The 27,055-nt window shown below is 50.1% G+C and overlaps 1 protein-coding gene across 1 annotated transcript; it reads right to left on the bottom strand.

The window, feature by feature from the left end:
- Positions 1-43: 43 nt before the first annotated feature.
- SREBF2 (sterol regulatory element binding transcription factor 2) lies at positions 44-26,121 on the bottom strand. The gene is made up of 19 exons (XM_040595742.1): positions 25,912-26,121; positions 21,114-21,494; positions 20,000-20,181; positions 18,674-18,814; positions 16,684-16,905; positions 15,434-15,548; positions 15,057-15,238; positions 14,070-14,262; positions 13,017-13,198; positions 12,074-12,347; positions 10,942-11,111; positions 10,563-10,731; positions 9,868-9,988; positions 8,199-8,308; positions 6,746-6,878; positions 6,035-6,203; positions 4,591-4,776; positions 3,577-3,688; positions 44-2,901 (listed from the first exon to the last, which is right to left on the bottom strand). Exons 1-19 carry the CDS (start codon positions 25,991-25,993, stop codon positions 2,681-2,683), a joined length of 3,345 nt encoding a protein of 1,114 aa, XP_040451676.1. The 5' UTR covers positions 25,994-26,121; the 3' UTR covers positions 44-2,680.
- Positions 26,122-27,055: the final 934 nt, after the last annotated feature.

The raw sequence follows: 27,055 nt of genomic DNA, 5'->3' as shown, positions 1-27,055 counted from the left end.
GGGTGGGATAAGGAGGGCTAAGAGAAAGAGGGCAGACAGGAGGTGGTGGTAACGTTCACCTTTATTAGGTAACAGATGCTCAGGAGCCCTGGAACAGGGTTTTCAGACAGAAGATATGTTCCCTGGGGAACCTCCCCACCACCAGTTTCATCTCTTACCACAAAGCATCCCTACTCTGAACTCCATGTGGATAAATAGACTTTCTTCACATAATCCATAAAACAATTTCCTCCCAACCGCAAACAAAAAAAGTTACAGTATATACACACACATATAAAAAAGTTGTAGGGACAGAGGGGCAGCAAATTTATGAACGGTATAGAAAAAACACGGCAAAGATCCCTCACCCTGGAGGGGAAAGAAGTACCAGCAGTGCTAGGACCCTCTGTGGATCACGCAATTAGCTACCAGGGTTTCAGCCCAGCAGCCTCCCAGCCCCTGGCCCAGCGGGTACTCCCTGCAGCCCAGCCCCCAGGGCTCAGTCCACCGTTAAGTTACCAAAATGAAGCCTCAACATCACTGTTTTCCCGAAGCATCACTTCCCCTTTTTACTAAAGCACGAACTTCACAGTGTTGCACATGACCTGGGGAAATGCAAAACAACTCAAAGGCTCCCACAGGTAAGGAGTTTCTGTATTTTAGGAAAAACCCACGACCAGGAAGACAGCATAACAGCCACTTAAGAGAAAAAGTAGAAGGATACGATCCAACCCCCAAAATAGGATCACTGGTAAGACACGAAACTTGGGAACAGGCAATCAAAACCTACCCAAAACCAAGAGCTGTTCTGCATACTTATGATACCTGCTCAGAGCAGAAGTTGCTGTCACCAGAGCATCCTCTAACACAGACTGAAGACACACCGAGAGCAACCTCTCCCCCACAGATGAGCTCCTCTCCAACTGCTGACACAACAAAGGACCCCCCTGCCTGCCAGGAAGGTGAGGAGCACAGACTGCCAGTTATTGCAGCTGGGTGTCCACCAGCTATTCCCCAAATAAAGCGGGGGAGAATGGGAAGCATCTCCTGGTCCTCATGCTTTTGCTTGCAGCTATAGCCCAGGGTCACTGGGAACAGGCTTGGCTGAGAGACAGGCTTCTCCTGACCCCCTGCTTCCACCTTGCTGAAGCTGGGCAATTCCAGGACTAGCATTACTCATGTTCAATTCCTGCAGCACATGAAATCCCCCTCCCAGATGCCCAAGGACCCCAAGCAAAGTGTGAAAACAAGTCCCCATCTTTTTCCCCTCATTTTGGAAGGAGATCAAGCTCTCACACCCCTCTATAAAAACTGGATACCTGTAGAAGCTTCTTGCAAAAGACCCCAAATTATGACTGTGCAGGAGCCAAGCCTGTACAAACCAGACTGGGACAGGACAGGATTGGGCTGCTGCCCACATCCAAGTGCTTCTAGCTGCCAACATGGAGCACATACCGGATATGCACAGGGAGAAACAGCGATGTTCACCTGCCAAAGGCTGATTTCCACATTTGCACATGTGACAGGGCAACTGCTTTGCACTTCACTTTGGAGAGATGCAACAGGAAAGGCAGAAAGAGGGCAACGTTCCCTCCCCGTCCCTAGTCCATCTCCTCCTCTTGGAAAGTCACAGGTGATTCAACACCTGCAAGTCAAACTGCTCTGAATGGCTATGGTAACAGCTGGGAGACTCATACCCTGAACCAGTGCCTCCCAGTCCCTGCAGGAGCTCCAGAGCTGTTGAGCAGTTGGCGAAGGGAAGGAGAAACACCTGAAGACAAGTTCTGGGACTGGGAGTTGAGCAAAATAAAAACCTCTTTCTAAAAATTGTTTCTGCATCAACAAAAAGGCACCAGAGAAGCATTCACCCTTCACACTGAGTGTAGGGTGCTGTATGTCCACCTCTGCTGCCACCCAGCACCAGCTGACCAGGGACACCCCGGCCTTCTACAAGGCTCTGCCTGTTGTAGGCTGCCACAAACCCAGCTCCCTGCCAAAGGCCAGAGGCAGCCATCACAGGAAGGAGATGCACAAAGTGGAGAGGAAGGGAAATCTGCTGCATCATTCCCTACATTTTTGTAAAGCCACAAACACTCCTATTAAAAAAACTGTATAAAAACTGTAGAGAAATTTGCCCAGCAGTACTGGCCCCAAGCAATACTCCCAGAGCACCTCTACGCTGGGTCTAAGGAGGCTTCAGCTTCCTGACACGCAGCTAAAGGAAAGCTGGTGCCTTCCCCCTCTCTCTTGGGAACAGCCCCAGCCCCCAGCAGCCCCACAGGACTTGAGCAGATCTTCTGCCCTCCCTAAAGGTTTCTTTCCACGGAGGTGTTTGGGAAGAGAGCAAGATGCCCCTGAGAACAGACAGAGAACGTGCCACTTCTCTGTGCCTTGGGCTCATGGCCTTCTCCCCCCCCATAGGGATGGGGGTTCCAGGTCAGGGCAGCACTTCCCAACACCAACAGCCCCAGGCATGGTCACAAAATCCACAATGAGACAGAATCCTGCTGCAGCGCCTGAGAACAAGCAAGGGGGCTAATAAAGCTAAACAAAACAAAAACAAAACCCTCCCTCCCTCTCCCACCGGCACAGCCCTAACCTAGCACTTTTTTTTTTTTTTTTTTCTTTTTAAGCTCCAGAAGGGAAGTCCAGGCTGACAGTCCACCAGGCTGTCTTTGCACAAGGTGGCCCCATGCTGGCATTAGGAGGCAGCAATGGCTGTGCCCCCACTCAGCTTGACAATCATCTGCTGGCAATCATTGCAGGAGCGCTTGTCCCCCACCTTCTCCAGCGTGCGGGCAGCCTCAGCCAGCAGGACTGCTCGCTGGCCCGGGGAGGACAGGAAGGAGAGGGGGAGATGGCGGCAGGCCAACAGGATGGCTGTGGCTCGCTCCCTTTGGCCCGGCAGGGTGTCCAGTTCACCTACGTGCAAAGAGGAGAGAAAAACCTCATGATGAAGGTACCACCTGTGCTGACAAAATTCCTCCATGTGGGCCCTCAACGGGCACTAGCATCTCTGGCTAGCATCCCCCAGCTGTGCCAAGAACTGGGGGCACCCTGCGGACCCCCAAGCAGTGACTTTAAGCTAAGAGAGAACAGTCACAGCTGGAATCAGCCAGGGACTGACAATCTCATCTTCTACAGAGACAGTTCCTTTCACTTCACTTCCTAGGGCGCATCCCAGCACCAGCATGCACATCTGCCCATTTCCTTAAACCCCCAAGGAATTTTATAACCAGCATCACATCTCTTGGCTCTCCCCCTTTAGGATTCCTGGCTTCTGCCTTTGCACTGACCACCCCAAACTCCAGCCAAAAAATTGCCAAATTTTGTGCATGTGTGGTTGCACAAAGGCAAATGTTTTCCAGCCTGTCTACCAACATCTCCAGTCCAGGGCTGGCAGCTCACGTTAGCTGGCTTGTAGAGAGCATGGCAGAAGCATCTTCATGAGCCACAGACTAACAGGAGCTCGTCACCCTGAGCCTCTCACACGGGGATGACACTGCAGGCTACAGCTACTCCCCTACACCTTGCCTCAGCGCTTGCCCCCTCCCAGCCCTACAAGCAGCAGGTCACTGCCCCGGCCCCAGGGCTGACCTTGCTTGCTGCTCTGGGGTGTGCGTCGCCTCAGGCTGTGCTCCAGCAGCTGGTGGGTGCGGGTAGGGCTGGCACCCGCCATCAGGCGCACAGTTGCCTCGTGGAGGAAGACCTGGAAGGGAAGGCAGGACGGAGGGTGAGAGGCAGGCTGGCATAGGGGTGATGCTGCGGCTGAACTCACATCATCCCTCAGCCACCGCACTGCGAGCGCAGAGCGCTGATGCCTTGACAACAACAGAGACCCACTTCCATAGTCCTCCCTCACCTTCCCACCTATCTCTAGGAAATCTGCAGGTCAAGGCAACTGCGAGAAGGGAAAAAAAACCCAAACACCTGCTTTCAACACCTGAGTGGCCTAGAAAGGGGAGGAACAAGAGCACGGAACAGGGCAGAAAAATGGGAGAGCAAACCCTGCCACTGTGGCCTAGGTGGGTGTCTCACCCCACACTGCTAGCACAGTGCTCCGATAACCGCACCAAACTTTGAAATCCAGAGTTTGGACAACATCAGGACAACACTTTTGTCCAAGTATTAGACTACACTTCCTGTACAGAGGCTTCAAACTAGATAGACTAAACAGAAGTGGGGGAAAGCCCCCAGAGAAGCACCTGATGCTCTACAGGTGCAGAAGGCATCTGACCCCACAGTCACCCGCAGAGCCAACATGGCCGAGGCAGCCCCCTTTCACACCCCCTTGGGGGACTGACCCACTCTGAAGCCACATTAAAGGACAGGATGCCATGGTATTTATTTGGCAACACAGATGTCCTGATTGTTTCCTAGGTAGAAACTAAGGTGGCCACCTCCACACGTGCACCAGACTCCCACAGGAACCTCCTTCATCATCCACCAAGAGAGCCTGGAGCCTGCTGGTGGCAGACCATCCCACCCCAAGCGCCCAAACCACTCAAGCCCACATACACCCTACACTCTTCCAAGGGCCACAGCTTCCCTGTCGCCCCTCGGACAACAGCTAAGCTGGCGGTGGAGCAGGCAGGGAAGGCAAGCTGTCACCTTGCGATAGGCGGGCCTGAAGCTGTGGGCCAGCTTGCGCAGGCTGCCAAGGTCACGCTGGAAGCCCGTCAGCTCGGGGGCCGAGGCATGGTAGGTCTCACCCAGGGCCTGGCTGGTGTTCGCCTGCTTCTGCCATAGGCTGGTGCGGAGAGAGAGCAGCAAGTCACAGGCCAGCAGCTGGATCATCTGCAAGAGCCAGGGGGACCAGGCACACACGCTTATTAACAAAACTCACCAGGTGAGTAACAGGCTGTTTGCTACACAGCTGCTGTCGTGGCCCACGGGAGGGTGGCTGCAGCACCTCCTGCCCACTCAGGGGGCCACCCCAGCCCCCTCAGCCAAGTCACCCCACCACAACGCACTGAAGGGAGCAGGACTTTGTACTTTTGCCTAGCAGCATCTCTGAGGCTTGGCCCTGAGAGGTCCAGCCTAAGGAACAAGCACCAGGCTGTGCCCAAGCAGCAGCTGTCCCCTCCAGGAGGGCCAACACCTCTGCGAGGCTGCCTCCCAAGCCCACCCCAGACAAGACGTGCCAAGTGGATATGGCAGCAGCAACACCCCAGCCTTCTGCAAAGGCTTTCCCATCCAAACGGCAATAGTGGGAAACAGCAAAGGCAGCCTTGCTACTGGAGACAAAAAAAAACCACCCCAAAAAAAAACCACCACAAAAAAGAAAAAGCAGTCTTGACATAGCCCGAAGTGGCTGCCCAAATCCCTTTTCCCCATCTGCTCTGCCCCCTCGCACTGCTTGCTGTCCTGCTTGCTCTTAGGGGACTCTAACCGTGCTGCCGAAGTGGAGAGTGCCTCTGTACTGCACTGCAGAAACATTGCACAGTTACTGCCACAACATGCAATGCAACTACAATGCACTACAGCTGCCACCCAGGAGTGACAGAAGGGACTAGAACTGTGTCCCATATGCCATGAAGGGAAGCTCTGGCTTTAGGTAATCCTGGAAAGAAGAGAAACAAGCCCCACACAAACTCAGGAATAGCATGGCACAGTCCCACTTTCGTGGAAGAGGGTTCAAACACTCATGAGTGCTGCCTGAAACCGAGCTGGCTTGACTTAATGAGGTCCTGCTTTACAGGTGCCAGCAACTTCCTTTGGAGGACAGAGATGGATGCTTTCTGCAGGCCAAAGTCAAAGTGGTCAAAGCACCAGAAAGGGGTGATAGCTACTAGTAGGGGAGAAGTGAGAGCTCAGCTACCTGAGACCATGCCCAGGGAAACAATGTTGTACTTGCAGCTCTGCTCCTCCATACAGCAGAGGCAGAAAGACGTCAATGCCCTTTGCAAGGAAAGTGAAGAAATTTGCCCTCTACTCCCAGGAGACACAGGATGGATGGGGAATGCAGATACAACGGTGAAGCGATACACCTGCAGCAAGACCAGCCTTACAACAGGGACAGACCATATGTTACCCTGGGGCTTATAGCTCTTACGCTGTTGAGGACGGTGCTGGAGACGCCACTGCTCATGTTGAGGCTGTTCCATAAGTGACTGCTGGCCCTCTCACAGTGACTCAGGGAGCTCTGCTGTCCATCTGCCTTCCCAGACAGCGAGGCCTGCATGGCTTTACACACATAGAAGGTGGCTTTCACCAGGGCATTCCTGAAAGAAAGAGAGCACTGCTTTCAAGCAGTATCGTGGCACGCTGCCACAGGGCAGTCCCAGGAGCTGAGCCCAAGCAGCAACCAGCATCAGCTTTTACCCTCCATCTTCAAGAGCAGAGATAATTTCTCAGAAAAAAAAATGGAAATTGTTCCTCCCTACACAGACTGCACAGAGAAACGGAAAGAAAGTGGCAAAGATGCTTTAGTGCAAAAGAACCAAGATGGTGACAGCAGCCTTTCCATCAAGTTTTATTGTCCGATTTTGGAAGGCAGGAGGCTATGCAATTAGAACAAAGCCAAGAGACACCCCTAAAAAAGCAATTCTGACACTTCCAGTCCACAACTCTAATATCAGCCTGTAAGCCTTGACTATACAGAAGCTGCTGAGCACATCACATGTCATATTATTACATCCCAGAGCACAAGAGGCACGCCAACTCCAGAGCACAGGTAGAGGTAGCCCTACAGGACAGCATTAGGGAAGAGCCGCCCCCCATTTGAAAGGAGCAGGGGTTTGAAAGTTGTCCAAGGCCTACGCACTCTGACATCTCCAGGGATTTCGGCATGCGTTCCACTTCTGCAAAATGCGACCTCACAGCCACATCGTCCCCCCTGAGCCAACCGATTGCCATAGCCACCGCTGCTGACCACCATCTGCACACCACATCAGGGCCTGTAAAACAGAATCATAAGCTGCAGCCCAGTAAAGGACACCTGGCTCCTCCTTGCTTGGAAAAGCAGGCAGGTGTCATGTGCCCTTGCCAGTGCCTTCCACTGAGATTGATACTAATGAGCCCAAACTGATCCCATGAGAAAACAGCCACCCAGGTAAATGGTGAAACATGCTGCAGGAACCCAAAGGAACTTTGTAGCAGGCAAACACCCTACACCTGACTGCATGCAGAGTTCTAGATGCTAAGTTTGCATCTTGTCAATAAGAACTTACCCTGCCTACTTGTCTAGAAATCTGCTGACTTCCTTCCTGACAAGGATCTCCACTCACCATCCCAAAATAACAACTCCACTTGTATATACCATGCCTTGGCACTAATCACCATCAAGCCAGTTAATCAGGTTCCCTACATAATTTCCCTCCATTATTTAACATCCCCTCAGAAACGTCTCAAAGCCTGCCTAGGGACAAAGGAAATAGGCTCTGCTACTCTGACCTGCTTTTAGATTCTATGACAATATTGACCCAAATACAGACTTCCCTTTATACCAAAAAATAATCTTGAGAAAAAGAAGTATCCTCTTTTCCTTCTATGTTTGCTCTACACATTTTAGGTACAGCACAGTTAGTTTGTTTCTAAAGCTCCAGCAGCACCCTGGTGAGCTGCCAGATGCTGTCTGTACCAACACCAAGCAAGACGAAGCCTCCAGCAGCCTGCTGCCAGCCAAGCCCAGATAAGCGCATGGCTCAGGAGGAGCCTACAGCTCTCACTGTCCCACTAGATATGCATTAAGGGACCAAACCAAGCACCTCTCAATATAAGCCCAGAGCTTCCCTACAGTAGGGGCAGCAGGCCTCTGGAAATTGAGGAATATAAGTGACAGCTGTTGTGAAAGTGAGGTCAACCTCACTGTATTTGGTCCAACAGGTAATTAAGTGGGAAAAAACCTTCCTGTATCTCAACTGCAACACTGCTATGCTTGTTTACATGCTACACCCTTCCTCTCGCTTCGCATTGCCAGAAGCAAGCTCCCAGGTGAGGGCACAGGGTTCAGCTTGGAATGTGCCCAGCAATACAAATAACAGCAGCCCCACCTGGGCACCCAGCATTACAACACACAGCTGAACATCCAGGCTTTCCCAACCACCACCTTCCAGTCTGAGCTGCTGTACAACACTGTGGTGTGCCGCTGCTCAGCAGTCAAGTCTCATTCCAAGGACTGCATCTCTCCTTGTCTGGAGTTTGAGAGGTGGCAGAGAGGGAACGCGTATCAGCAAGAGTTCCTGGAGCTGAGAGAGCTTCAGTTCTGCCAGACTCACCCAGGGCGGACTTGAGTACAGAATTGCTGGCAAAGGGTGGGGCTCCACTTCCCATTGAGTCCAAGAACGAGTTGAGCAATTTCAGGTACTCCATGGCACTAGAGAACTCGCTGAAACAAGAAGCAAGGCAGACCTTCACTATGTTGTCAAACAGGAGACACCAAAGCCTGAAGGTGTTTCTCATCAGTCACAAGGCATTTTTAAACAACGCTGATCCATTAAGTCAGCAGAAAGTCCAAGCTCTATAAGCAACACAAGACTGCCAGACCGAAGAGACCACCCCGAGAGCAGAAGTGCACAGATGCTCAGGGAGGACTACCCTCACACCTCCCCATGCAGGACCACCAGCATAGAACTAGAGTCAGCCCTGGGAGTCTCACCTCAGCTACAGAAATGCTGGGCATGACATATGTTACTAGCTGATTACAGGCTCCTTTTCAATCACTGCCTCCAAAGGAGGCTGCATTACACTTCTGGAAGTGACTATTTGCATATATGCAAATATGTATGAATGCAAGTGAAAACACATTTATAGCGTTGGTCAGAGAAAGTAGCATATGCAGCAACGATCTAATTTCCTGGGACATGCTACACAGGAAGATCTTGAGCTCCTCCCCCTAGAGGGGGACAAAAAGGCTTGCTGTATTACTAAAGCTGGTGCTTCCTAAGAGGAGACAGGACTCCCACAAGTATACTGACAACACACCTCACCCATACAAATCCTGCTACCTTCTATCATCAACAGCAGCACCTGAGCATAAGCATTTGAACTGTGCAAGCAATTAGACCAAACTGCTGCTCATTCTCTGCAACGTGGCTAGAAAACAGACATAAGATTGGGGGGGGGAAAAAAAAAGCTAAATGTGCATTATTTTCCCTTGACAGGCAGGGAAACTGGGTTATCTTCCCATCTGAGGCTTTTACCCACACTTCTTGGGGAGAGCATTCTTACAGAGCCTTCCCATATATTTACATAGCATTTGCCTGGCACCAGCATATCTGGAGATCAGTAGCAACAGTGCCAAACTGCTGGCAAAGGCTGGGGTTCTGCTTCCTGGGGAGTCCAGGAGAGAGCTGGACAGGGTTCAGTACAAAAAGCTGCTCCAATCCCACCTATCAGCCCCTTTCAGCTGGTGACAGAGCTTAGAGGCAATGACAATTTCGGCCAACATCATCTCTTGCACGCATCAGTTTGATTTTTCACTGGTGGTCAACGCAGCACTTCAGTTAGGAGAATACACATGCATAAGGCAGCGAGCTGGTGGGGTCACTCTCTGACAGGCCAGACAGACCATCATGCTCTTAGAGGCCTGGACATGTGTTCTGGTCCACAGAAGTGGTAGGTGCACACTGATTTTAGTGTTCCTGAACACTAGGCTTTGTTACAGCAGAGAAAGTGTGATTCATCCAGTTCAGGAATCAAACAGTACTACGCCAGCTGATACCAGAAATCCTTACCACACCCAGGTTCACCTTTGGCTTCAGAAATTTTAATATGAAGAGGAAGAGCTTGCTCTTCTAATCAGTTGTGGTGGCCAAACTTACATGGTCATTTCAAGTCTTTAATAAGGACTAACCATTCAGTTTGCCCCAAAGGTCAATGGTTCTGAGGTCTGCCTCAGAGCCTGCCGCTGCGGGCAGCAGTCCCCAGCCCAGGACATAAACTTACCATGGCTCTTCCTCCTCTTGTCCTGCTATCTCCTTCCTAGTCTCAGGCTTCACAAGTGAATCCACTGCTCGCTCTAGCAGATTCTCACAAAATGCCTGATGAACTTGAGCAATAGGATCCGCTAGAGGAAGAAAACAACAACCGAACCATTCCACTTGGATCCTGTGATAGCCACCTCTCGATACAACTAAAAACAATCACCAAAATGTAGGAGCAAGAGGAGGAGCAGTAGAGGGAAATCCTTCAGGAATTAAGGCAACAATTTCTAAAGACTAAGTTTTCAGGGCCTTTTTAACCCTTTAATCCATTTATAAAGCTGTAGCCCTTGGCCAAACATCCCCATGGAACTTCAGCCACTCAACAAAACAGTGATGACACTGTTCTAGAAAGGATAAACCTTAGCAACCCCGAAGTCACCCCGCAGACATTCAGGGCCACATGCAGGTTGTGCTCCAGCACATGAAGACACAAGCAGGATGACACAGCACAGCATACAAAGGGAGGAAAGCCAGCTCCTGCAGGCTGGGGTGGTGTCTCTCAGCTGCACAGCCCCTCTTGCCCGTCAAGACCACAAGCAGGGCAAACATACAAGAGCACACTTTCAAACAAGACACCTGCTTTTGTCCCAGAAGTGGAGAGACTGCCAGGCTTAAAGCGCTGGGAGGCCACACACTTGGGACACAAGCGACTCTCACCAGGGTTCCTCTGGGTGCAGTACAGGCTCTCCTTCGCAGCAGACTTCACTGTCCAGCTTCGCTCCACAAAAAACTTCTGTCCCAGGGGGTGGCACAGCCAACGCAACGAGTCAGGGATAGCACTCCGCTCTGAGCTGCACAGGCTTTGAGCCTGGCTTAGAAAGTAGCTCTGCGGAAAGGAGATGCTACGATTGAGAACAGCATCCAGGGAAAGAGACACCACCAAGGACAAAGGTCTTATCATAATTACAGCTTGTATCACAACCACAGGCCATGTTGTAATTGTAGTGCTAGCAGATGCCTCGAGCTATGGCAGTGCCAGCTTGCAGGCCTTCCTAGAGCTCCACTTAGAGGTGTGATGGGAGAGGAGATAACTCACCGCCAGGAAACCAAGCTTGCCTCCACAGCGAGTTTTCAGGCCAACCGCAGCTGTCAGGTGGATTTCTGCCATTGTGCTGGGTGGGATCTTTTCTTCTGCACACTCGGCCAGATTCACAGCACACAGGGCCATGTGCAAGCCCGAGTAAGCTGAGCTGGAGGGAAGTTTACCTGCACCAGGAGGGAAAGGAGAAGTGTTAACTTTTAATGCAGTAATACCGGCTACTAAATACTACTGTGATTTGCAGGGCTACTATCCTATAGAGACAATGAGAACCTGTTGACAAGAGAAGATTACATCATATGCCTACTTTGTATTCAGGCAACAGGACAATTGTAATTGAGTCTTCCCTCCACAGATACCAAGGTTGGCATCCACAGCTCCACTTCTGCCAGAAAGCCCTGTACAGCTAAACCAGTCAGGATAAAGTCACCAGCAAATTTTGTCTTGCTATATTCATCACTGCCTTTGCAGTCCACACCTGTACCTACACAGATAACATTAAGAACAAGTACTTATCCCTGGTGGCATGGCTGTAATTCACACGGCATGATTAGGCAGAAGGAAGTTTAGCTTGGATTTCTGATGTGCTTGGAGCCTATTAACATGGCAAATTGGCTTGCCAAGGACAGCAAAAACAACCATTCACAAGGAACATTCAAGCACTTCCTTAGGACATGTGCACACACCCAGGTTTTCAAAGCATATCAACACCAACTGGCAATCTGCACTCTACACAGTTTTGGAGATTTAAGTGCTTCCAGCAATTAACCCCAGCTCCTGCTTCCACATTACGTTCCCAAGTGACAGGGATGAAACAAGCACTTAACAGCAGCAAAAAGCAACTGGACTCAATCAACTGCTGGTTGGGAAAGACTCTCAGCCACCTCTGCAGACTCAGGAACATGTAACTAGAGACACTGTGTGGCTTTGGCCGTTCTTACAGAGCCCTTTTATTGCATGAACCTGCTGTGTTTTAGAAAACGGCTCCTGAAATCTGTCAGGCTGATTTCCAACAGCAACCCTCCCAGAGGAGGGAGGCGGTAGTCCTCTCCCTGTATCCCCCAGGATCAGCTCTGAGCCTCCTCCTTTGGCAAAACAAGGACAGCAGATCTGTCACCTCTGCTCCCACCTGTTATGTGGAGCTGATGGAGCTTGTGATATGCTAGAGCTGCATCCCGAGCGCTAGTCTTGGCCTCATCCTCAAAGCCTGCAGTGGCCTCCCTTGCCCGCCACTGATGAGAAGTCCTCTTCAGCAGCCACCGCACCAGCGCCAGCTTCTGCAGGCTATAGCGGATCACGTTCCAGGACAGGCTGCAGGCCAAGTCCAGACGGGAAGCCGGCAGTGCTCGGCCGAGTACCGACAGGCAAGTCTGCAGGTTTGATGCAGCTGCAGCAAAATCCCCCTGCAAATAATGTGACAAAAAGTCCAATAACAAAAAGCACCATCACAGAAACACTTCGGGACCTCCTTGGCATCAGGAGCAAGACAGACTGATGTGCAAGGTGGGACAAGATTTAGCTGTGAGAAGTCAACACAGCCCCAGTGAACATGAAGACAATTTACACCACCTTCAAATCTGGCCCTATACATATGTTTCCACACACGGCTCTGATCCTGCACTGCTTGTGAGACACTGGCACTAGGTGAAAGGAGCTCCTGCCTTCTCAAACAACGTGGAAGTTTCAAGGTCCCCACATGAAAAGTCAAATGTTGCCTCAACAATGGAGAGGACTTCCAAGAGGCTGGAGGACAGTAGAAAAAAAAAAAGACACAGCAGAGGCCAGATTCTGGACAAAACCCAGGACCTTGCTGCCAAAGATTGCTACAAGATGTAGCAGCAAGGAACAAGGACAGAAGCTATGCTGACATCCATGCAGCACTAGTTTAGGCTGAAGGAGGACAGCAATCTGCTCAAGACAACCTAGCACCACCTGCTCTGAAATCAGACAGGATAATTCACTCCAAGAACACCATGCTCTTGCAAGTGCCAAGCCACTGCCTCACTTGGCAATATCTACCCACACCCCCTCCTAGAAGATGCATTTGATGCAAAATCACAAGTCAACTTTACCCGTGCCAAATCCAGGTCTGCTTGCTTGCGATGCCTCCAGAACGTGACCGACGACCTTGAGTGCAGCCGGGTCACTGGCTCTCCATGCACAAGGAGCTTTATGAACACGCTCAGCACAATCACTCCATTCACAAGCCACAGGATCAGCGTGGGCATCATCCAGCCAAACCAACCGCCTGCATCTGCCATCATCATGCCAAAAGGAAAGTTAAAAGTTAATCTGGACACCAAAAGCATAGCAACAGCATGAGCACAGACCCAGAAGCATGTCTTGCTACGCTTGCCACACATGGTATCAACTTTTGCAAAGACTGCAATTTAATCAGGAAACACCTGTATCAACAACTCTTCATCCAACCTCCAAGCTAGAACATACCCAACTAAATAAATATAGTTATTTTTACAAGACTTATTTATAATAAATCAGAGCCAGCTACACCCATGGCTACTCAGTACTTCAGTATCATTTTCTGGTCTTAATTAAGTTTACAAAGCAACACTGAGGAAGCATATTTACCAGTCGGGAAAATGACAGCATGCCTACAGAAACCCCTGCCCTCCCCTAAGCTACCGTACATTAAACCATTATTATTATAGAATAAATGTGTTGAACAAGCCAGTTGCAAGACCCTACATAGCAACAGTGTTGCTGAAGTCATTCTTCAGCTACTACTTTATTATTAAGTTATAAAAATCAGTCAGTTACTTTAAAAACAAATAGAAAAATGAACATGTCTCACAGACTTCCCCCTCTACCTCACCACGCTGAGCAACAGGTGGTTTTGTGCAAGAAGAAAGCTGCATGTGGATGTAAACTGGAACCATGTCCAAGCACTCTTGACTGGATCTCCTCTCACACCCAGCCCTGCGGTTACTACCCCTCCCCAACCATTAAGCAAAGGTCACACAGCTCCCTGAGGACACAAAACCATCCTGCTGCATCACACTGACAGTCCATCTCATGACCTGCAGCCGTCACAGCTGGAGATGGTGTTTAGGGAGACCGCGTAAGCCTGGCCAGTTTCTGTGGTCCAAACTATTCTAGCTCATTACCTGACTCAATGGTCAGCACGTTCCTGCCAGAGCTGTGGCGCACCAGGCTGTCAGACTCCGGGGTTCCTCGGGCGTCCAGGAGGGATGTCAGAGGATTGAAGGAAAGGCAAAGGAACGTGAGAGCACAGAGGAGTATTCGAGAGCGATCCACCATACCAAGGGCCACAGGAGGAGAGTCAGGCTCATCTTTAACCTTCAAAGGAACAGGAATGGAAAGCAAAGTAAGAGAAGGAAAAATAACCCCCCAAACCTACTTACCATTCTGTAGAACAATAAAATGCTTATGCCAAGGGAGGGGTAGGGAAGAAGGAGAAACAGAATACATTCTAAAATTTGCTTTTAAGATCAAAATTAGCAAGAACCCCAGTGAAGCCTTTCCTAGCTTAGTAAGATAAGGCTGAGGTATCTGAGTGCCTTCACCTTCGTTCTGCTCCCAGTCATTTCACTTACCCTTAACTGGATTCCCTGGCATAGGCTAGGACTAACCTTTGCTGCCCTTACTCTTTTGAGGATCTGTCAGAAGACCCACTTTTTCTGTCATATCCACAAAACAAACCTGTCATCAGAAGACAGCCAACAGCTTTCCGTTACTGTCTGTTTATGATCTCATTAACCACAGCTGATGTTATCCAAGTTCTCCTGCTTTATTCACTGGACATATATATCCCTGGAAAGCCATGGGCTCTTTGGGTCATGAACATGCACTGTAAGTCCACAGAGACTCTACAGGGGCTGAAGGCTAAGTACAGTTCTTCTAGCAGCTAATGTATGGCTCAGATAACACAGCTGAGGAAGCAGTCTCAATCATTTAAGGAAAGATAAATCACACCCATGCACCACCTTCATCCTTACAAAGGATCTCTGACCCCTACAGATCTGCTTGCCAGATGTCCGCTGGTTTCACTCTTGAGAATGAGAATTTAAATTCTGGCCCTCATGTAACCCTGAAGTAGGTGCCTTGAATTTGACAGCTGAAGTCTCAAGTACCTTTGCATCATCAAGGAGTGGGCTTCCTGGCTCTGAATCAATGGAATAGGGAGAGAAGCCAGCCTGGGATCCCGAGTCAGAGGCTGGAGGAGACATCAGCAGCACGTTCTGGTTGAAGTCATCTATCTTCAGATCCACATCGTTGTCAACCAAACTGCTTAAGTCAATGCCCTTCAACAGCTCTGCAAAAATCAAGACTGCATTATACACATGTTTCTTGATCATACATCCTGCCAGTGTTGCTCCGATTGGCTCCATCACCCAGAGTAACATCGGCCACTACCAACGCAACCTCAGCAAAGGATAAGAAACTGCAAAGAGGCACCCTACGTTCATGCTGACTGCCTCCCCCGTGCTGCACAGCCTCCACAACTTACTGTTTTTCTGGTTAGCCAGCTTCAGAACCATGTTCTCCTGTCTCAGCTTATGGTTGGCCTGCTGTAGGTATTTAATGTAATCAATGGCTTTTCTCAGGACTCCAGACTTGTGCATCTGTAAGGAATTAAGATGTAGAAAAATCAGTTTATATTAAGGGTGTCAAAAGGTCACTCCTGCTTCTAGGGGTACCACAACCCTTTATATCATGTGGTGATAGAAAGAAGAGTGTATCAGCTGCTGCAAGGACACCAATAACAGGGCACACCCTGTGGGCAAGGTATCAGACTTTGAAAGACACACAGGGCCTGAGGTCCCTCAAAGATCTTACAAAAATAGTAAAACGGAAACTGATTAACATCTTAATTACACATAGAGTTCACATCTAGGCTTCAAACTGAAATAGTCCTTCGAAAGTACCATAGGTTTGAAATGAAGTAGCTCTCTTCTGGGATGGAACAAGCTGCTGTCTGTTAGCCATAGTTCACTGTTTAATTCTGAGATAAGTGGTTGTCATGTCCTTGAGTCACTGCCTTGGCCATCCCTCTGAAAACAATTGCTTCCAGCAGCAGCGGACAAGTTCAGCATGTAAACACAAGCCTCAAGTACTACGAAGCCACTGTACATTACTAGTGTTTTTAAAACTTAAGTTTCCAATTCCACTCAGCAATAGGAGGTAACTTCACTACTGCACGTATTTGTACAGGCACCACACAAGGTATCAAGAACACTACCTCCCTGCTCTGCCAGCATGAAGTAAAGTGAATAGGACAACCCTGAATACACCGTGTGAGAAAGCTTCTAATATTTGAGAGAGCAGGAGTTTTTACAACTCGATATCTAAAGGAAACAAAATGGAAAGCTCTGTAAATCCTTGTCCCTACTGCAGTCACACAGAAAAGGAAACTTAAATTAAGCAAGCTCTGGTTTGGCAGTTATCAAAACATCCACTTGGATATTCTACCTAGAGGGCCTATCTAAGTTAGACCTAACAAAAGAAGAAATGCATTAAGTTATAGCTTATTTTCAAGAAACATACCACTGGCATAGTAAAATAAACATTTTACAAGTGACCTTTCTTGAATACTATTATCAAGCTTCCCGTCACACAAGTGCTTCTCACCAGTCTTATCCCAATACATGTGTGCATACTAACAGTTGCAGGTACCCATCTGCTTCATTTGGTAGAACAACGAGCACCTGAAGACAAAGTATTTATGACACTAGACTTGCTCTTATTCCATATCTTTACCTTGGCATCTGTCCCCATGACAAGGTCCTTCAGCTCAATGATCTTGTCGTTTATGGATGACCGGTAACGTTTTTCAATGATGTTGTGAGTTGTTCTCCTCTCTCCTTCTTTAGGTGGTTCTGGTTGTTTGACGCCCCCAGGAACTTGTTTGATAGGCACCTTTTCTTGTCCCACCATCACTGGCATTGTGGTCAAAATGGTCCCATTGCTCCCAACAAGGGTCTACAAAGGCCGTGTGTAACAAGTGTCACGAGCAATCAGGCAATTCAGGTAATGTTTATGACGGTAGAAGAAAAAGGAGTAAACAAAAGAAGAATCAGGAAAAGTTTGTACAGCTCAGAAAAGAAGAGATATGACAATTTGCCCCGTCCTTCTTAGCCAGCATGCCCATTGGCACAGCAGCACAGGAAAAAGCTGCCACTGCCTCTCACATCGGTCACTGGGGAGTAAGAACATCTCTTGTTCTTCAAGGGCATCAACACTCTTGCTCTGTTCATCCACTAAATAGAGAAAAAGACCAAGGCTCCTCCTTGCTCCTACAATCCTTACACCCTAAGTCTCAAAATTCAGTTTTTCTGTGGACAAATAAAGTCATCAAATCAGCAACAGGTAATGCTACTTCCAAACCGGTGACAACAATGTTAGAAAGGACCTGACTACGGAAAAACAAATGGCGGCTTGAGCAATGCAGTTGATTTGAATTCAATTAAATGGAAAACAAACCAGGTCCTTAAGGCATAAAAATGCCTTAAGATGGGGAACTAAGGCAATGAGTGATATACATTGGTGTGAAAAGCTCAAACTTGGGCATCTAGATGTAGGACAGACCACCCAAACCACAATAAAGCAGTATGTACTCTGCAATAAACGATGATGAATCCCACCAGAACAGTTGCACAGAGGGGCTTCTAGGTCAGCTGGAGTAAAGAAAGTTTAGACTGCTTAACCCTGCAAAACAAGATTGAGAACAGTATACATGTTCTCTAAAGTACACGAAAGATCATGGAAGTGGTTATGGAGAGGAAGAGTTATTTCTGTCAAATGACAGACTAAAATGAGAATAAACTAGCCATGAGCAACTTCAGGAACAATTCTGACTCCAAATCTTCTAAATAAGATATTAGAAATTAATTTAGTTTCATTTCAAGCTGGAACTTGACAAATAAGTGAATTTAAGTCCTACCCCTTTCCTTGGCTATTTCCACCAAATTTCAATGCATTCAAAATGCTTTACTGATTGCATCTCAGACAGACACAATCACATACACCTCACCTCTGTGTGAGAACGTCACTTAAAGGCAAGCAGGTTAATTGAAGACTTTAGCCTGGCTACTAACAAGTACGTAAGAAGCCTACCATGCTATGCAAAAGAAGTCAAAACTTAAGTCCAGACTTGTAAGTTTATCTCCCCCAGTACATATCTGAACAAAGATATCTGTTCAGAATGTACAGGACTAATAAATGCGTCTTTAGGGGCATAAGTTTCTCAGAGTTGATAAGAAGTGGAGGCCATGAAGCACAGCTGCTATCTCCAATGATTATACTGAATCTTCACTGCAAATGCCCTCTGAGAAGTAGCTTAATTAGTTTTCACTTTCAACATACTGCTATTAGACACTACTGAAGGGGAAAAGAAAGTTCCACAGGTATTCTGAGCGAGTTAGCTTTCAGTTTCAAGTATCTTCCAGAGGATAAAAACTGGATGGAATTTTTAGGTCATATTCCTCTCCTTGTAACACCAGAAAAAAGTAAACAGAAGCATGCCCTTGGTCTTTGCTTACTGGCCATGGGAGGCTGCCAAAAAATTACAATTTGTGTGTTTAGCCTTGGCAGAAACAGGGTATTACTCACTCTGGACATGTCTAGAGCAGCCCTCAAAACCCCTCTCGTTTGTACCACTGCAGAATACTAAAGCCCAAATCTCTCCCTTGCATTAAGATGAAAGGATGTCAACGAGGAGAGGGAAGGAAGAAGAACATCCATACGGTACCTGCAGAGCTGTGGTCTGAATGGGAGCAGTGAGTGCTGTCAGTGCTGGGTTCTGTACTGCAGCCATAACGGGATTACCATCTGTTTTCAGGGTTGTCAAGACAAGGGAGTCTGTTTTTATGATCTGAGGTTGGACCAGAACCTAGGTTGAAAAGAGTTACAGGTGAAGGGGAGAGGAGGCACATACTCCTCTGCTGATCTCAATAGCCAGAGGTAAGCAACAAGAATTATCACTTTACATCTCAGTGAATGGCAAAAGAGCAGGGCGAGTTTTTCTTTCACCTTGCGCTCTGCATCATCTGGATGGCTTTTGTCAGCCCCTCATACAAACTCTGACGAGGACACAGTCTGAACAGTACTGGACGGAGGGGAGCAGAGGAACCACCAGGACACTGGTTTTCAAATCAGTCACCAGAAGTAAACAAGTATGTAAAACCACAAAAGAGCTGATTGAAAAGCTCCCTTCCCCTCTCCAATTACACCTATAGTTAGCTCTCTCCGTTAACTCGTTGAGTACTCAAGAGCCTAACATGGCTAGGACAGCCTGCAAATACCTGTAGTAGCTTTCCACCCCTCCAATCTAACTGAAAGGATCTGCACCATTAATGTACAAGCAGATCAACCCCAACTGTAGAGTTATTTTGCCATAACACAGCTTGCTTTTATTTCTTCAAGTACCTTGTTGACTCTTAAATACAGGGAGCACTGTAGACGGCACAGTACAACTGAACCAGAGCAACTTGGTCATATTGAGAGAGTCCCCTAGCCATAAACGTTTTTACGCGATACAAAGACACACAAAGGCAAAAAAGCCTTGTGTATGTTTTGAAACAAAATCACATGACACCGTAGCAGCAAAAAGATCAAAGAAAGTGTGGCAGAAGAATTGGAAGAAAACATTCCAACATCAGCCAACCGTTACAAGACACGGTAGAGGTGGCAGACTTGCAATGAAGTAGGCAAAAGTCAAAGAAGGCTTGTTCAAGTAAGGTTTCCAATCCAGTTTGGCAGCACCAAGTTACAAAATATTTTACATCATACTCAGTTATGCAGGTGTTCTAGTGAAAATGGTGGCCTGCTACTTGCAGTCACATCACAGCTCACAACGGGGACTCACACACGATTTGCACAAAGTAAAACACTTCCAGAACACAGGCTGGCTAGAAATAGTCTCACACGTAAAGACGTTTGCGCAAAAGCAATGCTACCCAGGGTCACCAACCCTACAAGCTTTGCCACCTTTCCCCTGGCAAGCCAGGGGACCAGACCCGCAAAAGCAGTTTCTTTTTTCTGCTGTACCCTCCTATCACTCCGTGGTTTTACTCACTGGAACCTGCTGGACCTGTGGTGCAGCTACTGTCTGGACCGTGGCTGGCGTTAAGGTCTGGATGGTGCCATTGGCAGCCTGCGTTAGCACGCGCTGGGCCTGCACCGTCTGCACCTGCTGCTGGATGGCAACCGGCTGAACCTGGGAGGATGTCACCAGGCTCTGGACTTGAGGCTGGAGAACTGAAAAGCAAAAGAGATGTCAGGAAGAGTCCAGAGACACAGGTCTCCGTTCTGGAGCCTGCAAATGCTCCTAGCTTCATTCCCCTCCTTCCCAGAGCTTCTCAGTAAGCAGCATCCATCTAACATCCCACACAGTGGGAAGCTTCCAGCTCCTTTGATGCCTCCTGCAAGAGGACACTGTACTTAGAATAGCAGCCTTCCAGGAGGCACAGAAGATCAGCTAGGAGAAATTAAAGTCAAAAACCTTTGGTCTGATAGCACAGGACTCATTACTTGAGTGACATTACACAGTACCCAGCACCTGCCCACTCCTGCTGATCTCAGTGGACCATAGGATCCTATTTACCATGAAAAGTTATCATTTATCAACACCTACTGAAGAGAATCAAGATAACTGGCACTCATCATCATTAAATATCCCTACAAGTGTCTCTGCTCAACGCAAGCACTGCACTTGAGAGTTTGGTAGCTAAAAACGTGCCTTCATTCTGGACTGCCACATGGGACAGACCAGAGCTTCAGGACTGGATCTGCCTGCTGCACCCATCAGCGGGAGGACAGGGTTGCAACAACCATTTTTTAGACATACTGTTGTCAAAACTCCCACGAGCCACAGGAGAGAAGCCCATAACAGAAGAGAGCATCCAGATGACAACTGTCACAAAAGGTCACACAAAAAGACTTAAGATCTAATTTATGACAGTTCCTCATGCTCCCCCAAGTCCAAAGCCACGGAAGCAGGAGAAGGGATGCCCCATAGGCAGCATCGCAAGAAAAAGATGGTCAGCCTTGTTGTGGCCAAGGATGCTTCTGGAGTTTGAATGCTGACAGACACCATTTATTGTGAGTGCACCAAGCACTCCCGCAGCCTGAGCGCCCCGAAATCACAAGTGTCCCAGGCACAGCTGTATCCTGAGCACTCCAGCCGCTACCTTGGAAACTGGTGGCTGCATTCTGGTAGATCACCGGCTGCTGAATAATCCTGGTCTGGGGAGCAGAGCTGAACGTCGGCGTAATCATGACGGCCTGCTGCTGGAGCTGAGGCTGGAGCGGGGGCCGGGGCTGGAGCAGAGGGGCTGACCGCGGAGGGGCCGGAGGTGCTGCCTGCGCCGCTTTGACTGGCAGGCTCTGGAGCTGGGGGGAGGCGGGGGGCGCTGGGAAGGGCTGGAGCTGCACTTGGCTGTACGGCCGCTGCACCTGCGGCTCCAGGGTCCCACTGCTGCTGCTACCGCTGCCCTGAAAGGTGCCACACAAGTGATCTGAAAATAGGTCTGGAAAGTCTCCTGCCTGGTTACTGACGAACTGCAGCATCTCTGTAAAACAGAAGAAAACGCATTCAATACTATTTTATTGCCCACATGCTTTGACACCTGCCATTATGTCAGGGCTCAAATGATGGCGTGCATGCACAGAAGTGAGCTCTGGGTCCTTCAAAACCTCCAGAGAACATATCACACCAGCCTAACATCTCCAGAGAGAAACAGAGAGGTGGCAAGCGGCAAGGCACTGCTGCCGCTGTTCAGGGAGAAAGGCAGGACTCTCCTACAACACCTTCCCAGACTAAATGATCCAAGCACAGACTAGAATTTAAAGCCATCTCCGATATATCTAAAATATTAGTCTCATTCCATCACTGCTCCAGTCTAACCCCTGCAGAAGGGAGAAACCAACCACCCATGCAATTCCAGCATTAACTGTTCTCGCACCCAACTTTTAGGGTGCTTTCAAGCCCCCTGTCCCTCCTGTCCCACTGAGTATCTGGAAAATGAAGAAACAGGGTAAGAATTCATCTTAACTTTGTTTTACTTTCAAGCGTAACAGAAACTGGGGAAAAAAAGACTAAAGGAAACAACACTTTATAGAACTACAGCAGGAGAAATCCATGCTTGTGTTTAACCACCAGAATAACTTTTTTTTTTGTTGGGTTTTTTTGCCTATTTATCCCCTGCCTGCAATCACTGCACAGCAGCTTCTCTCCATCCCACCTTCTCCAGGATTTTACCAGCCCACATCAAGAGGTTCCCACCACAACGCTATAGCTCTCCCCTACAGACTAAAAAATTTTGCAACTGAGAGATCATTGTTCATAAGCAAAGCTTCCTCTTCCCTCCATCTAATCCAATTTAATCCAATTATGATCCTTAAGCTACCTGGATGCTTCCCCTGATCTGTGTGTGGGCAGTGGTGTGAGCAGTCAGACATCCTTCCCCACCCCAGGACCTGCCCATGCTGCACTGGCTCTTCCACAGTTTTCTGGAAGTCTTATTTTATTTTTTTCTCTGAAGTAGGAAAAAAGGAAGAGGACCCACAAACATAACAGAAGGTTTATAACTAAATAATAAATTCAAGTTTAGACAGTAGAAAATAAATTTCTGGTTTATGGGAAAAAACAAGGCAAAGGGCTCCTTACACCAGGAGCGTTCTCATCCACAAACCCGAAGGATGTTGCTGCTGTGCTTTATGAAGGGGGTTCAAAGAACCAAACTTTTCACGAAACGTTTCTATGGAAATTGTCCCAGCAACAAGAGGGCTATTAATTTGCTTCTCTGAAATGCCACCCACATGTTATCCAATTAATGTGTCTGCCACTCCTGAGACAGAGAAAAGGGATCGTTCTCCAAGCTTCTTGCTCCCTCAACAAACGTTTTGCTGTGTTTCTATAATATGACTCTTCTTCCCTTTTGACTGCAATCCCTCCACATCCTTACACACATTTAAGCAGTGACCATGACCATTGCTCCTAAGAACTTGAATGCTGGATGAAGGAGCTTGGGAGATGTGTCCTCCTAACCTATTTATAACCTGACACTAAGTGGGGACACGCTGTTCCCCGGCAAGGAGCACCAGCCGCCCTTGGGGACCAGCTGGACCAAACCTTTGTCTCCACTTTTAACTAGATGAATGAAAGGGGTTTTTCATGCAATTCCTCGGTAAACTTTCACAACACATTACCAGAGCAAGGAGGGGCTGTTTAAAGATTAACACTTCTGCACAACATCTAGATGGATATTAAACAGCTTTTCACCCTCAAACTGACTGGAGCTAAGACCATCCCAAATAACCCTCAACATGATACACTTGATAACCCCAACTCTACGTACTTTCAAATTCTTCATTTGATGGCACTGCTATTTCACCATCAGACAGCACTACTGCAAGTAGAGGATAAAATAAATCAGATGAGACTTCCTCTGGAAAAGTAAACTCCGATGTAAGAGCCAAATTCCAAGTACTGTGTTTTAAAGAACATTGTGTTCAACACAGCAGATTTAGTATCTTATTAGAAAAACTACTCTTGCTCTCACAAGTTAAATCACATCTTTATCATGGACTCAACTTTGGCTAAATACAAAAAGTCTGAAGATTAATTTTAAAGAAACTGCCAGGGGATCAAACCCATCTTTTTTAAAGCACCCAAGAGCTTTCCTAGTAGCAACACAAGAAAAATAGAAAGCAAGAGATACAGCAACATCCAAGACCCAAATCTCTTGCCTTTTAAAAACACCTTTGCCTACACCGAGAACAGAGCAAGTGTTTACATTAACTGTTAGAAAGCTTGGGTGCTTTGACAGGACAGCTATCAGTGATAAACCCATCGGCAACAGATCACCTGCACCCCCTGCCTGAAGAGGTCTCAGACCCTAATGCGCCGTGAGATGCTACTGCAGAAACAAAACCATCAAAAAATGTCCACAATGAAACCGAGCCCACCGAAGACTTCTGCTGCTTTCATTAGCCCAGCACCCAAATACCTGGCCGAAAGGCAAGAGCTGAGCTTTAGGTGACCCTCCCCGGCCACGGCTCAGCTCTCCCACACGCCAGCTGCTCTTCCTGACACCCCCAGAGATGCCGCACTTTAAGAAACAGAAACCAGTGAAGATCCCAACCTCGAGAGAAACAAGCCCTCCACCCCGAACCCAGACAGGCTTCGAACCCACGACCAACTCGGACCTTACTCTCCGGCATCACCTGGCCATGCCCTGCCGGCAGCAGAGCCAGATGCCTTCAGCTCAGCACTGGGACCCCCCAGCCAGCCTTGCACCCAGACCTGGAGCACCACCCCAGTGAGTGCCAACATCCCAGAACAGTGGGCGCATCCGCCAGACCAGCGTCATTCCTCCTCTACCGCACAAAATCAGAACCTCTGTGGCAGGCGGTGAAGGTCCCTCAGCCTGAACGGGAAAGGAACTATGAGACCCGGCAGCAAGACAACTTAAAAACCACATCAAAACCCTTGGAAAATTTCAAACCACAAGATGAATCCCTGTCAGAGCACAAAAAAAGCAGGACTGTCATATAACTCCACCTGCCCCCACCCCCCCCATCCCCCACCCCCCGAAAAACCCACCCTGGGAGGAAGGTGAAGCTCGCTTCTCCCACCCCTGAGTTACTCATCGGTCTGAATCACACCTCCCTGGGCACACCATGGCTCAGAGGCGGCTCCGGGTTCATGGGAATTCACGTGTTTCCATATGGAACCCGAGAAGTCATTATGTGGTGCTTAAACAAGAGCAAACAGCACCTTCGATTTGCACCACCAACTTCATAAGTGATAACTAAGCCCCTTATATTCTCATAAGGTATACTCTTCTTTTACTTATCATAAAGGGGAAAAAAAAAAAAAGGTATAAATTTTGCTCCTAGCTACACTGCAAATCAATTGCAATTAGAAACTTAAAAGCACTCGTTCAATTTCATCTCCCAGCTGCTAAACACGGATGCTTCAGTCACCCCCCACCCCCCCAAAGCCGAGCTCTGTTTAGGATTACAGCCGAACAGAGCAGAGGAGCCGAGCCAGGTCCCCGGCTCCAGCCCCGTGCAGAGGGTCACCCAGGAATCAGTTTTCATGGGTGTTCGGGAGCTGTTTGGGAAACACCACATAAGGCATCGCACACCGGCACCTCATTTTGCTGCACTCCGGTGGGAAAAGGGCATTTTCTTGCACATTGGAGCTCTGCCATTGATGCGGTGAAGTTTTATGACGAGACAGTGGAGCAAAAAAAGGGAAATTTAAGCAGTTTCAGCGGAGGAGGGCGAGGCGGCCCAGCCTCCCACGGGCACTCGTGGCGGCACAGCTCCGGTAAGTGCTTCGCACGCACTTCGAGAGAGCCACGAGGAAACACGAGGGGAGCCTGGGCAGCACCACCGCCCCGTGTGCCTGGGGCTGCCGGAGAGGAACGAGACGGTCACCTACGCCAACCCACTCCCACGGGGACCGCGGGTGGGAAAAAGGGCTCGGCGGCTGCGGGGGCTCAGCCCCCCACGCGGCTTCTCGCAGCGCCTGCCGCGAGGCCCCCCCCGCGTGGGTCAGCGCCGTGGAAGTCGCCCAAAAGCGCTGCCCGGGCGGAGCTGGCCACCGGCCGCCCACGCCACGCGGCAGGGGGGGACACGGACACGCGTGGCCGCTCGCCAGGCGCTGCCCGGCGGGACGGGCCCCGCACCCCGCACCCCGCCCGGCACGGCGCGCTGCCCGCGCCACCCCCCCGTCGCGGGCGGCCCGCACCGCGTGGGCAGCGCACCCCACGCGCGGGGGCCAAGCCGGTGAGGCCGCCCTGCGCTCCCGCTCGGGGGGTGGGGGGGACGACCCCCACCCACGCACCCCCGGCCCCCCCGGGCAACACCAGCAGCCCCCGACGGGCGCGCACACGCGGGAAGGCACACAAGCTCCCCCCACGCTGCGTGGGGCAGCCCGCGCGCGCCGCCTGCCCCCTCCCCCTCCGCGGCGCCCACCGTCGATGTCGCCCAGGGTGAGCTCGTCGCCCAGCTCGGTCAGGGTCTCCATGTTCTCCACGCCCAGCTCGCCGCCCTCCATCGCGCAGGGGCCCGCCGCGGCCGGGCGCTCCGCCGCATGAACCGCCGCCGCCGCCGCCCCGGGCGCTCAGGCGGAGGCTGCCGGCGAGCGCCGCCGACCCCGCGCCATCTTGGGCCGCCCCGGCCGGCCGGCGGCCCCGCCCCCACCTGCCCGCCGCCACGGCAGCGGCGCGCGCGCGCCCCGCGGTTTGTTGTCAATGAGACCAGGTCGGCCCCGGCCAATCGGCGGCCGCGGCGGCGCGTGGTGTGATGGCACGTCAGCGATCAGCAGCTGCGATTAGCATAGGCCGCCCCGCCCCGGCACCCCGCCCCCTTCTCGGAATATTCATGAGGGGGCGGGGCCGGCCCGGACACGCGTGGGAGCCGGGCGAGAGGCGCCGGCTCCTCCTCTGCCCACGGAAGACCCGGCTGGGGCAGGGGTCGCACCCCCACGCTCCCGGGCGGGCTGGGGGGCCGAAAGGCCAGGTGGAAGGTGGCGGCTGGAGACCCGGGTTTGTCCCTCCGCGCTGGCGCCTCCTTCCCCCCTCAGCTCCCCACGGACCCTCACCCCCCGAGGCGCCACACCCGACGCCCACCAGTAACGGGAGCAAGAGCGGGCTTCTTTTACTTAAAAAAAAAAAAAAAAATGTTAATTTTATTCAAGAAAAAACAAAACGCGCACCCATTGCCACCCCCCGCCAGACGGCCCCGGCTCCGTGGTTATAAATCCTGGACATTTCCCCTTTCCCCACGGCCACGGTGCCCCCGGCACGGCACGGCGCACCTGCTGCTCAGGGACGGTTCCTCTGCAAGAGCCACCAGCGGCCATGGACGATGCCGGTGGCCGTGCCGCTGGCGGGGCCAGGAGCGGGACGCAGGGCTCGGGGCGGCTCAGGGTGGGCTCCCCAGCACCTTCGGCTTGCGCTACAGGCATCTGCCAGCTGCAAAGAGGACCAAGAACCGAAATCCCACCTCCCCAAAAATTCACCGCATGTTCGCCTCCCTGCTGGGATGCCCTGCAGTAGCCCCGTGGGAGAGTGGGATGCCGTTGGCCTTCTCAGCTACGGCTGGCTGATGAAATGCG

The sequence above is a fragment of the Falco naumanni genome, chromosome 5 (genome assembly GCF_017639655.2).
Source record: "Falco naumanni isolate bFalNau1 chromosome 5, bFalNau1.pat, whole genome shotgun sequence".
Taxonomy (NCBI): domain Eukaryota; kingdom Metazoa; phylum Chordata; class Aves; order Falconiformes; family Falconidae; genus Falco; species Falco naumanni.
The sequence above is the reverse complement of the archived record's forward strand: the minus strand, read 5'-3'. Positions and strand labels throughout refer to the sequence as shown.